General features: G+C 36.4%; 1 protein-coding gene across 1 annotated transcript in view; it reads right to left on the bottom strand.

Annotated features, from left to right (window-relative positions):
• The window catches only part of LOC143595300 (transcriptional regulator STERILE APETALA-like), a 33,222-nt gene continuing 15,479 nt past the window's right edge, over window positions 1–17,743 (bottom strand). The window contains exons 2-4 of the mRNA XM_077074347.1: window positions 8,615–9,122; window positions 2,023–2,081; window positions 1–999 (exon numbers count right to left, since the gene is read on the bottom strand). Of these exons, the coding sequence (XP_076930462.1) occupies window positions 431–999; window positions 2,023–2,081; window positions 8,615–9,122 (1,136 nt within the window). The 3' untranslated portion in view covers window positions 1–430. The remainder of the gene's footprint in view (window positions 1,000–2,022; window positions 2,082–8,614; window positions 9,123–17,743) is intronic.

Below are 17,743 nucleotides of genomic sequence, written 5' to 3'. Positions count from 1 at the left end.
ATGTTAACTCAAGCTTAAACAAATCGAATCTTTATTGTAGATTGGTCAAGTCAGCACGGCTTATATTGTCACGCGTCTAAGTTAAATCTCAACTTGACCCGCCTTCATTCGAATTAACTTACAAAGGTTAAAAAAACACACATGAACATGAATCCTCTAAAAATGAATTTTACACAAATCCTCTTTACCAACCAACTCTACAACATCCACTATACCCAACTAATAATCAAATCATCTCCAACAATAAAAGTAACAAGCCAACAAATACCCATGCAACCATGCATAACAAAACCTAGCTAACCCTAAGTTCCTAACCAATGTGTCAAAACCAATTAACCCCAACACCAAACCAGTTCACCCACCCATATGGGTCCGGTTCACTCACTTCCTAACCATAAAGTCAAAGCCAGTCAACACTCCCATCAACAGCCTATAAACGCGCCCCAAAGTCCCACAAATGAATCGTGTTGTCACTCGTACTAGCCGCTACATATCGCTCATCAGAAGCCATGGCGCTCACATCCCCTATTCGCTCTCGTAACATGTACAAATATGCCCCATGCTCCAACTCCCAAACCCTAATCACACCCTCAATTAAAATAAACGCGTAGCCACCGTTTATGCAACCTAACTGACTACCGCGTGCCATGAACCGACAGATCTCCTCCAAACTACCCACCCGGCGTACATTAGCTACACCCCTGCTATTTACAAACATTAGAGCCTTATCAAATGCATCAGCTGCACCCACATTAATCTGCCTCCTAAACTCTTCTTCTCCTAATATCATTTGGTTTTGTAAATCGAAAACGATTACCCTTTGCCTTGTGAACCCTACTGATAGCTCTTCACTTGTTATGCGGACTCGTCCAATGTGGTTTGTAAGATCAGTGAGCAAGTGCCACCCGTCTACTGCGTCTGGATCGGTTAATGTGCCACTGATGAATACAACTTCTTCGGTGTTACTGCTTCGTACATGAAATGCACGGTTTGGAACACCTATGTATAGAAATATCAAAATCATGTAAGATATAATTTCTATTCTTAATCCAAGAATAATTATATAAATATGTAATTACACTAAACTCAATATATACTATATGGAATACTATCACTTTTGTAATACAAATACTTTTTTTTGTCACATGAAAAGTAATATATACATAAGCATATAATATAAAACGGCTTCTTATCCTACAAAGCGTACAAAGTGTCCCAAATGCAACTCGTGCCCTTGAACGAAGGGTAAACTAATTAAGCACAAAGTTAAATAATCACGCACAAATTATGAAACATATATAACTAATTAAGCAACTTATATAAATAATTATGCAACATATATGTTAATAACCGACCTATGTTCATTGACGTTATTTTTAAAAAGTATCGAAATATCATACTCAAATTAAATATAACAAAATAATTGATTTTATAATGTAACTTAAAAATAGTGTTGTATAAAAAAATCATTTACGTTTAAAAATAGCGGAACTTGGAAAGATCAACATTGGTAGGTTAACAATACTTTATACAAACAAATTTTGTTCACATTGCATGAGCAAATTTTGGTTACACAAAATAATTTAACAATATACTTATACAACCGAAATTTGTTCACATCACATGTAACAAATTTTGGTTATATAAAACAACTAAAAATTTAAAATCATATGAAAAGTTAGGGATGACTGAAGGTACGGATTTTATCGTCAAATATTCAATATGATTTTACAAGATCTAGTTTTGTTAAAGTAAGGGATTTTAGTTTGATGATTTATGTACATTACTATAAGCATTTTTATGTATAAATTACAAAATTTAAAAATCTGAACCATTAATAAAAAATTTAAATGACTTTATGTTATTTATTTTTGTACTAAAAATTATTTAATTGTTATGTAATGAATCTCTCATTAGTTTAAAATTATTTATGTACATAGTTCTCTTGTAAAACTTGACACTTTACATGTTTTAAACCCCTAACAAAAAATATGTGCATGATCAAAATTCTATTTCAAGTACCTGCATAAAGTCCGACCCACCACCGATCACAACCCGCAAAATCCACAAGAACACCATCAGTAACCACATCATGTTGATCAGTTTCTATAATTGATGATATAATGTAAACAAGGAAATATGTAATACCTGATAATCCAGTGATGTTTGAGATTGACATCTTCTTAATCTGATCGAGTTCCCCTTTAGGGTGTATGGTTAGGATGGAGATTAGGTGTTCTTGATGAACACGATTTGAGAGAGAGAGGTAGGGGATGATTCTTATGGTGTTATTATTCATCATTAGTTATTAACCTCTCTAATAAGCTCTCTATATATACACCCAAGGAGAAACCCTATTAATGTTAGTAAGGGTAATTCCGTCCATCAAGGATTTACCAGTTATAAACATAAGGTTATTTAGGTCAATGATCAATAATAAGATAAATAATTATAAGGGTCATATATAAATATATATAAAATATATTTATTCTAACATTCTCCCACTTGGCCTAGTAATTATTTATTATGAGCATTAGATTAGTCTGATCAGAGGTTAATACTCATTTTAGTTCTAAACCCAAATTGCAGCAGAGAAATACAGTCGTTGAATCAATATTCGACTCAGGACCCCCATTAATCATACTACAACTCAAATTTAAAACCTAACTTTAGGATCAAATTGACAAATAAGCCCTTACCGTTGATTTGTATAATTAGTGTCTATACGTCTTTAGGCATGCATGAACGTATTTAGAGACAAAACAAATTTTCAACGTATGAGGAAAAATTAATAATTAATCATTCATAGTACGATACGCAGTTGCGCTTGGTCATTGGTAAAACCCGTCTCTATTATTGGCCATGTAGGAGACTTATGGGTGACAGACCTTTAATTAGTGGATCCATAAGCATATCATGAATGCATTCGATACAAAAGTTTAGTTTCCTCTATTTGTTCTTAAGTCATAAGCGAACAATAATTTAGACTTGTATCGAATTCTAATGCAGCTCCGCTTGAACTGTTACTGTTCAAGAAATAAGGGTAGCTGACTTTATCACAATAAGTCTTCAATATTGGATTTATATGAAGTTAATAAATTATGAGTCAACTGATAAAGTTTTCCAACAACATTTAGTGACACGTTGCGTTATGATCAGCAACATATTATGTCATTATAACTTAGGTCGTTGTTATCAGTTAGTTAGGACTCCTTCATGAGATAGTAATGTCTGCTGACATAAGGATATACCCAGAAGTTGACAAAGTTAGAATATTAGTAGTCAACCGTTTTTTAGTTCTCACTTCTTCTTCTTTAAATTATTGTGTCTCGTTTCTTAGAGATATTGTGATATTTTATCAGATGCTTCACAATAGAAATAATTAGTCTAGTGTTTAGCAATGTGACCAATATCTAAACGAGTATAGATTTGAACCTTCTTAAGGCATCTAATTAATGATGCATAAGGAAATAATCCCATTTATCCTATTAGCCTCTAAAGGAGAGCAATATTGTATGTTACAAGTGTAAGGACCCGTTTCATGTAATACATATAAAACTAATGAGTCTATCTCGGTGTATTTTGATAACTATTAAATAAGAGGTATCTCCGATATTGATTAGGTCAAGATATGCGTTAACAATACTTTGACTCATGTAACATATACTTGTCAAAAGAATGTCATCTATATAAGGACAAGTTTACATTAGTTGCTCCCACTCATCTTGAGGTAGGTAAATCAATCCACTTAGTTCTTGATGAAGAGAGTTGCATTATGATTTCATTATTGATTCTTGCATCAACCCATACATGGATTTTATTGACTTACAAACTAAGTGTTCTTAACCTTCAGTTTAGAACTTACAGGTTATTTTACGAACATGTAGGCCAGTGTTAGGGAAAGTTGTTTTAATGTTCATGTAATGTAGCTCTAAATTATTATAAGCTACTAGAACAGTGATGATCCTCAAAGTAACCTTTTGTAAGACAAGGAACTAGGTTCTTTGATAATTTATTCCCTCTTGAGTATACCTTTATCAATCAATCATACCTTTAGTGTATTAACGTTATTCATTCAGATTTAGTTTAGTAATGACTACCTTTTAGGTAATTCAACCAAATCCCAAACGTTATACTATTTTAGAAGATTGATTGATACTAATGGTTTAATTAGAAGAGGTAGGATCATTAAACCTTCCAAAATCCATTTAATCTTTAGTCAGGTAGGGTACATAATCATCAAAGTTAGTAGGCCTTTGAGACCTAGATGACCTCCTGAGTTGATTATTGGGTTTATAAGGAGTTTCATATTTTCAGGTATATTAGGAGCAATATTAGTTTCTAAGTATGTAAGAGTTGGTGCAGTATGGTGTACAAGAGGTGTAATCGGAGTTAAAGTAAGCGACAATCTCTCCCCCCGCGTCTTGTACTTAGCCAAGTTATGATAAGGACTTTTACTGCTCCTACTGACCTTAGAAATATGTAAGAATTCAGCATGCTTAGGGTCAACATCAGAAGACCAATAAATTCTAATTGAGGATTATATTAATTAGTCTTGGTAAGAAATCTAAGTTTTCCCATATTTAGGTATCCAACAAAATTTGTTAGGAGTAGCATTAAATGTTAAGGAGACAAGATATAATGGAGCAGTGTCTTATACAAGGGATGTTTTATGAGGTAGATTAAGTTGTTTCTCCCCCATCTCTTGCATATAAGGACACTCAGTGCTCCCACTGATCTTTTAGGCCTCTAAAACTCCATACAAGTTTTGGCGATTCATGTCATAGGAAACTTTCATACAGTTTAGACTTGATTTCCTTATTGTCCATATTTCATAAGAAATTTTAAGGACATATTTAGAAGGAATACTGATAAGTATATATGAATTGATTTCTTTAAAGAACTTGTCCAGTAGGAAACAGATTAGATACAAGTTGATATTCTTCTAAGCTCCACTAATAGCAGTGAATTTTAACTTATGGTGGACCTCACTTACTCCCTTTATCCAGTTTATATTTAGGGCATTTAACACATGCTTTCAAATCACTAAGAATGAGATTTAATGGCAATTCATCCTTTGTCAACCGAGTCATGATTTCTCATGAAAATTTTGGTCTTAATGGATGAAGTACGTAAGTCTCATTTATCTTTTGTTAAATTCTCATTTCTATGATAACAAAAGGTTGTGAAATTTGTAGCATCGCTTAGTTTTATCTTATAAGGTTTCTATTCAGATAATAACGACCGATAATATGATAGTTTTAGTTAGTAGTGACTTTGTTTTGGTCATTTAAAACCTTATAACTGTCAAAATGTAGCTTTAGTATTGATACTAAATTCTGAGTAAACTCTAGAATGTTTAAGGTATCATAAAGCTTAATACAAAACAGCTTTTATGGTTCTTACAACCTTAACATTAAATGAGTCACTGACTCTCATCTTAATTATTATCGATTTCTGATAAGGAAACGTATAAAACTAAACTCAACTAACATGTGTTAATAGGGATATTAATATTAGTGGAGTTAAATATCATTAATTGGTAACTATCTTTCTTAGCCAACTGTTCCCTTGAGGTATGGATAGTCTCTTTGCTCGTGCCTAGTCTAATGGCATGATTTTGCAGTGAGACTTTAACTTTGAGAACTTAGAGCTGGAAGCAGTACTTGTATTTTGTTTCAAGACTTTAGAACTATCCTCTTTTAAGGTTTAGTGGTAATAAGGTGAATAACATTTGATTTTCAATTTTTAGGCATTCCTTTTCCTGTACATATATTGCTAGCAACACACTCAGTTTCCTTTAGTACTTCTGAGTGTTATAGTTGATTCTTAAGGCATCTAATTGTACTGGTGGAAAAGTAATACACTGAAAAGACTTCATTAAGTTCCATGTATAAGCTCTCAGTTTATGGGTCATGGAATTAAATATTAGGATGTATTCACAAATGCCAATTAACCTTTTTATTTAGAATTAGAGTGTTTTGCATGCATCTTAGGAATTGTTTTGATTCTATTATTTCCATAGAAAAAAAAAAAACGTTAGTCTTAGGAATTTTAGAATCCGTAATTGCTCACCTGATAGGAATCATGTAAGGAGTTCTTGATTATCATAAGAGACATATTTATTTATTCCACTGATTATGCTCAAGTGTTTTTCTGTAATACTTTTATCAGAATGAGCAGTAAGAATTTCAAGTCTTTAAGGATAATCAAGACTCAAAAGGGCAAATTTTATAAGACCCTTTTAGAAGCAAAACTCTTCTTAGGTTTTGTAATAAGAGTGGATGATTTAGGTTTGAGATTCAAACTTTATAAAAGAATTTTAGAGTGATTTATGTTATGGGTAATCTAATAAGGCAGACTGAAATTAGGATCATTAATGAAGGATCATTAATGTAAGGATCATTATGAAGATGTGATAATTTTAAGTATAACACCAAAATTAATTTTATTATACTTAAATAAAATAGATCACCGTTGGGCAGAAAATGTATTATTTAAGTATAAAATTCTTGTGCGAAAATAATTGTAACAAATCACCGTTGGGCAGAATTGGAACAATCAAGTTGTTATGCACAAGGTAAGTTTGCAATACATAAATGTAACAAATCACCGTTGGGCAGAATTGAGACATTTAAGGTATTTAAGGCAAAGTTAATGTCATTTGAGTATCTAGCAATTTTAGGATACTCATCTTTTAAATGACTATGCTTAGTTAGACTAAAACAACTTTGTTAAGCTACCACATCACCATTGGGCAGAAGTGAACTCATGAAGTGTTGTTTAAGTTAAGCAAAACTAAAGTCATGCGAATGTCTGATAATGTTAGGACATACACTTTTAAGTGACATACTTAATTAGACTTAAATAACAATATTAGGTTACACATCACCGTTGGGTAGAAGTGAACTATAAGTGTTATTTAAGTTAAGTAATTTAACGGAGCAGGGCCCCTTAATCAGTTAGGTTATATATAAGGGTTTCTGATCATTTCGCAACATGTAAGATATAAGTAAAGTTGCGATTTCTTCGAAGTGATGTTGCGAATTTGGTTAGGGGATTTTAGATGTTGCGAACAGTGCAGTCATAAGTAATGTTGCGATTGATGTTTTATAAGAGATGTTGCGAATGATGTTGTTATGAGAGATGTTGCGAATGGAGTTGTTGTGATGTAATCAGCATTGTTGCGATTTAAAGCACTCGCAACATAATTGTTGCGATTAAGAGTACTCGCAACATCCTGTGATTTTATGGGCTGATCGCAACATCAATAGGTAATACTCGCAACATCTTGCAAAATTAGCTCGTCGCAACATCTTAAGTAATACTCGCAACATCTTAAGGTTCGCAACATTAGTGACTTTTCGCAACATATGTCCCTTCGCAACATTCTGTGATGCTAGGTTCTGATCGCAACATAATTAGTGGACATTCGCAACATGTTACTCGCAAGATAATATGTAATTCTCGCAACATCATGCGATTTCGCAACATTTCATTTGTTGCGATTAGAGTCCAGTTGTTGTGAATAGATGCCTTGATTCGCAACATTAGCAGAATTCGAAAAGAATAATCAACCTGATAACCTTTTCCTAATTTTAAGGGATTTGGGAGATTCTGTTATAAAGTTTTAGATTATCTCAAAATTTAATAAGATTTCAAAATTATATCTTTTATCTTATTTAAAAGATTTTGAAATTAAACTTAGAGATAATATTATCTCTTTAAAGTTTTAGATTATCTCTAATTTTAATAAGATTTCAAAATTATATCTTTTATTTTATATTAAAGATTTTGAAATTAAACTTAGAGATAATATTATCTCTTTAACAGATTTCATTTTCCCAAGTTAATCCTAATTAAGGTTAGTTTTCGAAAATTATGATGTTCTTCAAGAACATCTTCGAAAAAAACAAGAACAGTTTCAAGAATTTTACGAAACTGTTTTCGATTATATTATCAGATTTAATACTGGAATCGAAATCTGAAAGTTTTGTAAAACAGATTTCGAAAATAATCAGGTTTTTATAATGAACAGGTTTTAATCAGACCTAACAATTCGTTAGAAGTAATACGAACATCAGATCCAATCAGTTTTATGATGATGATCAAAACCGTAAACATAAGGGTTTTAATCAAAAACTCGTTTCCTATTTTAATTCCAGTTTTTATGGACATCGAAGAAACTGATTAATCAACATCATGCTCTGATACCACATGTTGATCAGTTTCTATAATCGATGATATAATGTAAACAAGGAAATATGTAATACCTGATAATCCAGTGATGTTTGAGATTGACATCTTCTTAATCTGATCGAGTTCCCCTTTAGGGTGTATGGTTAGGATGGAGATTAGGTGTTCTTGATGAACACGATTTGAGAGAGAGAGGTAGGGGATGATTCTTATGGTGTTATTATTCATCATTAGTTATTAACCTCTCTAATAAGCTCTCTATATATACACCCAAGGGGAAACCCTATTAATGTTAGTAAGGGTAATTCCGTCCATCAAGGATTTACCAGTTATAAACATAAGGTTATTTAGGTCAATGATCAATAATAAGATAAATAATTATAAGGGCCATATATAAATATATATAAAATATATTTATTCTAACACATCACCCAAATGCGCCCTACGCGAAACACCCGGAACATTAATCAACGCCACATGAATATCACCATCAAGAGACGCAAACACAAGCCGGTCACCACTAAAAAACAACCCGGACACAGCCCGAGAATATATTCCAAGATGATCACGCTGATGTGGACGAAACGTGCCAACATGGAGCCTATTTGGAATGTGGTATAAGCGAACCGATCCGTCAGTAAAACCCGCAGCAATATGGTAATCGGATAGTGCAACGCGGGTGCAAATTAGGGTTTCGTCGTCGTTGTTGTTGTTGTTATTTGGTGGGAAATGTAGGGTTGTGTGGATGTAGGTTCCGGAATGAAAGTTTGTAGCGGTGACGTGGCGGTAAATGTATTCGTTGTGCCATGTGGGATGGACGAGGTGGTGGCGGTGCCAAACGTTTCGGGTTAGGGTTTGCCATAAGGGTTCGGATTGGGATATGCTTCGCCATGTTCTACAAACCTGTAAAATCAAGTAGTTTAATACTGCATTCTTGAGTTTTTTATTTAAGGATTAATTAGAAAAGAAATGATAAGAAAATTTTTATTTTTTCATTCATGAGTTTTTTTTATTAAAACCTGTAAAATCAAGTAGATTTAAGGATTACATGAGGATATTAAAGAGTATTAACACTAAATAGAACACATAGAATTATTAAACTCAATGTGACAATCATACATTTTAAACTTACAAGAACATGTCTTACTATATCTGTTTATCACATATAAGCAAGTATATAAATGTTATAATTTTGCTATTTTAATTTATTATGTTATAAGAGACCTTTAAATTAATGGTTGTTCAAAGACTTATGAATTTTTTTTAATTATTAGTAGATTAAGGAGTTGAGTAAATTTATACGTATAATTATAACAGCATTTAATTTTGTCCACTCAATACACGAATTTACCTTCTTTTTTTTGCCAAAAAGTAGATTAAATTTTTTACTGGCCCAGAAATTATCATGTACTTTTTAACAAAGCTAACTCATACACCTTCTAAATGTATTTAGACTGGTCGCTATGGGGCGCCCATGGCTGAGGTGGCGGGCGGCGTTGGGCGCCGAACACCGCCGTGAGGCGCGGTCCAACCAAGGGCGCGGTGGTGCCCAGCAAGCCATCGGCCGGCGCGGATGGCTTTCATCTCAGAAAATAAGTTGATTCCTTTGACCCATAAACTGCTTCTTCCTTCACCACCACCACTGAATCCTTCAAACCCATGAAATTCAACCCAGTTTCAATTCCACAAAAACCCCCAAATTTTATAACCAATTTAAACCCTAATTGATTGAAATCAGTTCTAAATAGAGAGAGAATAAGAATAGAATAGATAGATGAAACAGAAACAGAGTTTGTGATTTATACAAATTTATATAATTATTTGTATAGAAAACTGGGTGTTTGGTGTTTTGGATGAGGATGAGGATGAGGATGAGGATGGCTTTTTAGTTTTATAAAAAAAAATTAAAGGGGCTTCGAAGCCCATCATAGTGGGGCATCTTTGGGGTGGGGCTTTAAAGCCTCCAGTGCACACGTGGCGCTGACGTGGCACTGGGGAGGGGCTTCGAAGCCCCTCACCATAGTGACTAGTCTTATAAATTCACATCTTTTCTTTCATGGAATCAAAACCCTCACCCAATTGGAGAATAATATCTTTTAACACCTATATCGCTAGACTACAAGCCATTTAATGCTTGCAAAGTTATCTAGGGCCAAAGACGAGCTTTAATAGAACTTAACGAGCTGAGCTCGAACTTTAAGATATATAAGGTTAAACATCAGCTAACTATTACATTAAAAGGAAGGGATTAACACCACAGGAGACTAAATTATTACGAGGCAAAAGAAAGTCTAAATCGTTAAGCTTGTTGATTAATGGTTCAAACCTTTTACTTTTGTATTCCTTAAATACAAATTTAACTATCTAACTATACTAATAAAATAAAATAATGAGGATGATATGGCAATTTCACATTCATTTAAGACTTAATCTCTCTTCTCATTCTCTAATCTTATTCATCCTAACTATCCATTGGTCATGAGCCAAAATAATTTTGGCAATTGGGTTATCATTTCATTTTCAATTCTCTAATTTCTCATCTTATTTATCCGGCATATCTATGGGTCATGGGACAAAACAGTTTTAAGAAATGGGTTATAATTTCTCTTTTAATTCTCTAATCTCTCATCTCATTTATCATAGTTATCCACGGATAATTAGTCAAAACCATTTTTGCAAATGTTGTATATAAAAAAATCAATTTTATAAATTTGAGATTTTAGACTTCTTATTGTTTGTACTATATATTTTACTAGTTTTTATCCCCCGTAATACGGGGGGTGTTTAATATTTTTTGTTCTAATATTTATTTATTTTTTTAAATTATATTTTTTTATTGTATGAAAGTTAATAATAATCTTATGGTTTGATGATAAATTGTTTCACAAATAAATGAGATGTTATAACCCGGTTTAAAAGCTATATGGTTTTGATGAGACCCAAGACTCGTTTATTTTTTTTACTATGAAATTAGTTTTTTAATTATAAATAATATTTATGAAAGTTAATAATATACTTATGGTTTGATGAGACTCAAGACCCGCTTATATTTTTTACTATCAAATTGGTTTTTTAATTTAAATAATATATATCTTTTTAAAAATAAATAAGATATTATTTTTATTATATCCTATTTTATAGGATTTTTACATAAATAATTTGGTGAGAATAATTTTTAATTTAATGAGATGTTATAACCCGTTTAAGGAATATCTGGGTTTGGTAAGACTCATACCCATGAATTCGGGCCAAATGCATGAGAAGCCTCCATTTAAAAATCAAGCAAATCTGGTGACTCCAAAAAAAGGGGGAGCGACCACATCGCGACACGTAGGATTTTTATGTCTTCGTTTATATATATTATAAATTTTCTTTTTACCTATAATTTTGTTCATTTCTTTTAGATAATGGATCTTTTTATTTTTATTATTTGACAAATCCCCTGTAATACACGGGTTTAAAAGCCAGTGTGTAATAAATTTTGAAAATTATTAAGTAATCTGTACATGTGTTTTTTTTTTTTTTGTAATTTTTTTACCCGTTCCTACACACCTATAAATAATAACATGAATTACGAATTATTAATGTACATCTTCTATACAAATAAAATTTGTTTATATTATTTGCATGCTAAAGAGATCATTAAAAAAAGCAAAAAAAGAAACTGTATTATGCTCCTACATTCCTACATTAGAACTCTATAAGTTTTATATAAGCATAACTACACTTATATTTGATAAACTTACTAAATTTGCTTATAAAGTTATAACATATTTAAAATTATAGAATATATGGACATTAGAAAATTTTACAAAAGGAAATTTTTTTTTCATATATAATAAAAATTTATTCTAATTAAAAGATGGGAACTAATTAACCAGAAAGCTTTAAAAAAAACAAAAGGTTAGTGCCTTTTTTAAACAAAAGGTTAGTGGGTAAACTTTTGTAATTATTTACCAACAAACTTTTACACAAAACACAAGAAAATAAAAACAAAGAATATACTGTAATAAATAATAAAACTTGACTTGATAAGATAGAAAAACTTTAGCAGCATGGGGATATATATCCTATGACAGAAGGTAAAGTATTCATGCGCTACAGACATGCAGACAGCTAAGAGAGATATACAATATATATGTATATATGTATTAATTATTAATATATTAACGGAATAAATGCTCAGAGAATAAGAAAACCACAGCTTTGTTGGTGTATTGTGTAGATCACCTGATGCTATAGACCTATACTTACACACCTAGTATGGTTTCGTCTTGTCTTCTTAAGTACCACCTACTACTTACTTGTTATCATAATAATAATCTCAATGACCAAAACTCATTGTCTCTTCCATGCCAATTTCAGCCTTTTACCACACCATGCTTTAAACTCTCTTGATTCAGAGTTTAGGAGGGACTACTTAATTGTTCTCAACTGCTTGTCAATAATTTAATTCAACTTTTCTAACACAATAATTTTGATACATTATAGTTGTATTGGACCATATTCTAGTTGACTCTGATATCATGTAAGACTACTCTCATTAGTAATCTCATAATAAGATTTGTGTGTTCAAAGTTAAAAAAATAAATAAAAAAGAAAATAAAGCAATCTGGTTTGGTTGGGCAAACCAAGATTGCAATCTAAACTAATCTCCAATAACTTAATTATTCAATTAACTTTTAATATTCGAACTACAAAAATAATTAAATGCACGATATTTCTTAATAAAAATTATGAACATTCTGACATAAATTTTATTAAAAACGGACTTCGTTAAAAAAAAATTATTTTTTAAGTTGGGATAAGTTGTGAATGTGTGTTAAAAATTGAGTAGGTTTGGATGTGTAGATAGAAAAATTAGATATTATTATTTTAATAAAGATTGGGTTGTGTGAGATTGTGAATATGTATAGTCTAAGAGACATGATTACTTCTAGGGATGAGATCGGGACCGGGTCCCGAAAATCGCGGATTCTTGTTACCGGTACCGGTACCGAAATATTCGGTTCGGTACCGGTACCGGTACGGGACCGGGACGGTACCGGTATTTAAGGTAAAATCTCGGGAAAATTATGGAAATACCGGTCTCGTACCGGTACCGGTACCGAAACTCAAAACGTTGGTACCGATTCGGTACCGACGGTACCGATTTTGGTACAGGTACCGGTACCAGTCCCGAATTTAATCATCCCTAATTACTTCCGTAAAATATAAGGACTAGGGTTACAATATGTATAGCAAAACCGAGCACGTGGATTCAATACTAAAACCCTAAAAATTATACGGTCCAATAATTTGAGCATTTGAGCTTTAGCTTTTCGTTAACCAATATCGTACATGGAGTCACTATTATACTCCTAATTTCACATTTCACACCACCATAAAAACATACGCTTCTAGGTATGTAATGTGACAAGTCTCACTATGTATGCGACACTGAAGAAACACTAAGTGAACCCTGGACAGATTATAGATAATCTGGGGGTTAAGTAATGTTTCCCACGGATGAGATCTAGCTGAGAAGGCTGTTCTTCAGGAGACCTGCAAAACAAACACCGTAAGCTCGTCACTGAGAAGGGGGGGTTCCTCCTTGTGACCACCCTCCGGCGTGAGAATCAGACTAGATTGCTCTGAATATAAGTGTATATTAAGAGATTGCTAGATAACTGGATCGCAGATGATCTTACCATTCCAAGATGTTGGAGTATTTATAGCCGAAGGTAGGTTTCCTAGAAGGTACAGCCGGCTGAATAGTATTCCTGTTTTACCAACAGTGGATTATGCACAGGCCATACTGGTTGGTGGATAGGTTACGGCCAACAGTAACAAAGTCGGCTGCACTATTCCACCAACTGTAGATTATGCACGTCCCACCTACTGTGGATTATACGCAGGCCATGCTGGTTGGTGAATAGGTTACGGCCAACAGTAACACTATTCTACCAACTGTAGGCTACGCACGCCCCTCAGTAAGAGTTGGTGAGTAGGCAGCGGCTAATAGTGACAAACAGTACTAAAGGGTGCTCCTCCTCGTACTGTTGTCGGTGAGCTGTCACCCTGTGATTGGCTCATGGGTTGTTCTGGTCAGATCGTCTGTCCTATCCATACCTTGGTAGGTATAGTACAAAAGATCTTTCAGAATCATACGGACTGGCTCATTTTGGCGGGATTGTTCCCGCCTTGCTCATTCCTTCATGTGACTACTGAAGTAGCTATTGCCTTGTGCGTGTAGCCCTGCTGTCTGCGGGTAGCCTTCCCTGATGGCTTGTATCCGCAACTGCGGGAACAGGCGGGGTACTTCACCATTGGGAGGCTTTCCCTGCGTGTACAGCTTGCGTACTGCGCGTAAGATTCTATGAGCATGGTGGGTCCTGCGGGAGCAGATGGCCTTTGCGCAGACGTCCCTATTCAAGGTGAGTCTTGCGGGACCAACTGGTCTCTGCTGGGACCTACCTCTTCAAGTCCCCCCAGTCCAATGTTCTTCTCATGAATGTTTAATAAAGTGAGGTGAACTTTTGGACTTTAAGCAAGGGGTTTTGAAAAGGGTTTTTAGTTTTAAGGTTCTCCGTGGGGATTCTTCCCGCGGGTTTCCTAATGTCACTTGCAAAAATTCCCGATTTTTTTGCTTGATCTTTGGGTATGATGCGGGTAGGTATGTAACCTTCTCGCAAGTCAGTAGCGTTGAGTCTCACTTGTGTGGATTCTCCTTGAGGTTTTAGTGATTTTGAACATAGTGATCAATTATGTTTAAACCACCAATTCCATCCTGGAGCCTCAAACAATGTAGTTCTCGACGTTCCCGCTATGCGGGGATGTTATTTCCGTTTCCGCAAGCATTGCCCAGAAGATCCTTCTTGGTTTCAATTCCCTGCGGAGCGCTAGGTATGTGAAGGGTTTTGCCTTAACACTGTACCCGCGCTCGTCTTACGGTTACTTTACTTTCAAGGTACCCCTGGCGTCAATTCCCTGCGGGTGCTAGGTATGTGAAGGGTTTTGCTCTTAACACTGTACCCGCACCCGTCTTATAGTTACTTTGTTGCCGGGGTATTCTTGGCTTCAATTTCCTGAGGGTGCTAGGTATGTGAAGGGTTTTGCCTTAACACTGTACCCGCATCCGTCTTATGGTTACTTGGTTGCCAAGGTAAGGGGTATTTTCCCGCTTACTTTTGAATCTTTTTGAATTTTGAATTTTGAAATTCGAAAGGTTGGTGAGGATAAGAACAGTCCAAACATCTGAAACGTCGTGCGACGGTTTCTTCTGACTGTGTCAGGACGTGCAGGAAGTTATGGTGACGTGACAGTACATGGTCATTCCAGACGCTTTTTCAGGCGCGTGGGCGCGATTTTTCGGGCGCGTGGCCGCGAAATTTCTGGCACGCGTCCTTTTTACAGCTGTTGCCAGCTTGCTTTTTGCCACGCGTCATAGTTTCATTGCACCCTCGATTTCTCTCTCCTCCGCATTAAATTCACCGCATTAATTGCGATTAGTATATAAAGGGGGAGAGGGTCCTTTTTAATTCACACCTTCACCCTTCTCTTCTTCTTCTTAGCGATTTCCGGCAAATACTCCCCTTTTCAGGCAAGCATTTTCCCGAAATCGCTTTCTTTCTGCAAGATGTCTTCACATGATCTCGAGTCTACCACCGATGACAGGAGTACTGCTGGTGAGTGCCAGTGTGCTCTGCCCGGCGATCAGTACCGGTATGTTGTTAGGAAGTTCATGCTCGATCCTTTCGAGCCTGAGTTTCCTGAACCCCATCAGACCGTGTACGATGCCCCCAGAGGCAAGATCGGGGTTTATACAGCATTCTTTGTCTATGGGAATCTTAGGTTCCCATTGACAAAGTTTGTTTACCGTGTCCTTGAGAGGCACGGTGTTCATCTGACCGAGTTGCACCCCATGGCGATCGCCAAGATTCGCCATTTCGAGTGGGTGTGCCGGATTCTGGGCATTGAGCCCTATGTGGACCGCCTGATGACCTTCTATACTTGGAGGTGCATCCAGGGGTGGTACACCCTGACAACCCGGATCAAGGGTTTGAAGATTTGCGCGACCGAGCGTAGTCTCCGATCGTGGAAGCGGGAGTTCTTCTACATTTCTGCCCGCGCCATCCCCATTGCCATGAAGTTTAAAAATGGCCAAGCAATTCCGAGCCACCACGCCACCAACTACCAGGAGGCGGAATGGTTTGCAAAGATATCCCGGGTCCAATCTCCGGTTTACCGGTTTGCAGAGTCCGGGATGGTGATGCTGGGGATGAGCCGGGTATGGAAGGAGGCGTCTCAGGTTCCCATCCTTCTCGAATACGGTTTGAACTCTTCTCCTTATGGTATGTCTTGTCTTTCTTGCTGATATGAGTTTGTCTTCTAACTGTTTCTTTTCTTTCAGAGGGGAACAATTTGGAGTCGCTCCTGTACCCGCGGGAAGCTGACGATCCTGTGCGGGTGGGTACTCGTGCTCTTGACGAGAACGAGTTGCCCATCCTGGAGCAAACAGCGGATCGGTTTGTGGAGGTCTATCCGCTGGGCCACGAGATCCTGAGCCACCGGCGGCCAGGTAAGGCGTTATTCTCTCCTCCACCCCTCAGTGCTGTACCCGCTGCTGGAATTCCTTACATCCTGTCTTCTTCTGAGGAATCCGCATATGGTCCTCCGTTAGTGCGGAAGAAGAGGGCTGCCGGCGGGAAAGGGAAGGAGAAGGCGGCCTCCACAGCCGATCCAGTGCTCCTATCTGACACTGAGTCAGATAGTGAAGAGGTGGCGAGGAACCCCGGTGGTGAGAAGACCACTGTTCCGGAGGCTACGACTGTTACCTCCGGAGAACCAATGACGACGACGGTGACCGGCATCAAGAGACCGGCTCCATCGGGTTCGTCCCCGCCCGTCCGTACGTTCAAGCTCAAGAAAACCCGTAAGTACAACTCTCTTAGCTTTTATCTTCGTAGTTTAATCTTCAAGTCTTTTTAACACTTTTCTTCTTTACGCAGGTGTGGATGTTGGCGCATTCCAGGGTGAGGGGCCGAGTACTACCTCTCCGCCAATGACGGTAGGCTTGGTCAGCCTACCTGAGGCGTCGACCCAGGCGCCTGCGCCTGCTACCGCTGGTTCAGTTGCTCATTCTGAGCCGACTGTTCCAGCCGAGATGACGTCACCGCCGGCTGTGAGTGCGATTTTTACAGCATCCTTCACAGAGCCGGCGGTTACTTTTGCTGCTTCTTCCGCGGCGGCAACCGCGGCGGACACCATGCCTCCGCCATCGACTGCGGCGGAAACCATGCCGCCCCCGCCATCGGCTTCGACGGCCGAACCTTCAGGTACGCGCGGGGCTTCTTGCCAATCTTTGTTACCTTCCCATCTGCCTGACCTTTTGGATGGATTTCCCTTAGGTTCAGGTGATGGGTTCGGTGGTTATCGGCCAGTGATCGACCCTACAGGTGCGTAGGGTTCTTTTGGCCTTTTTGTATTTTTTATCATCTTTTCCTAACTGCTTTGTTTCTTTTGCAGTGTCGGAATCCAATGAAGTGTATGTTCCAAGATGGAACAT

Source organism: Bidens hawaiensis, unplaced genomic scaffold, assembly GCF_021521415.1.
Source record: "Bidens hawaiensis isolate Kalapana, Puna unplaced genomic scaffold, B.hawaiensis_p1.1 tig00044876_1, whole genome shotgun sequence".
In the NCBI taxonomy this organism is placed as follows: Eukaryota; Viridiplantae; Streptophyta; class Magnoliopsida; order Asterales; family Asteraceae; genus Bidens; species Bidens hawaiensis.
Note: the sequence above shows the minus strand (reverse complement) of the source record. Positions and strands in the feature narration are given on the sequence as shown.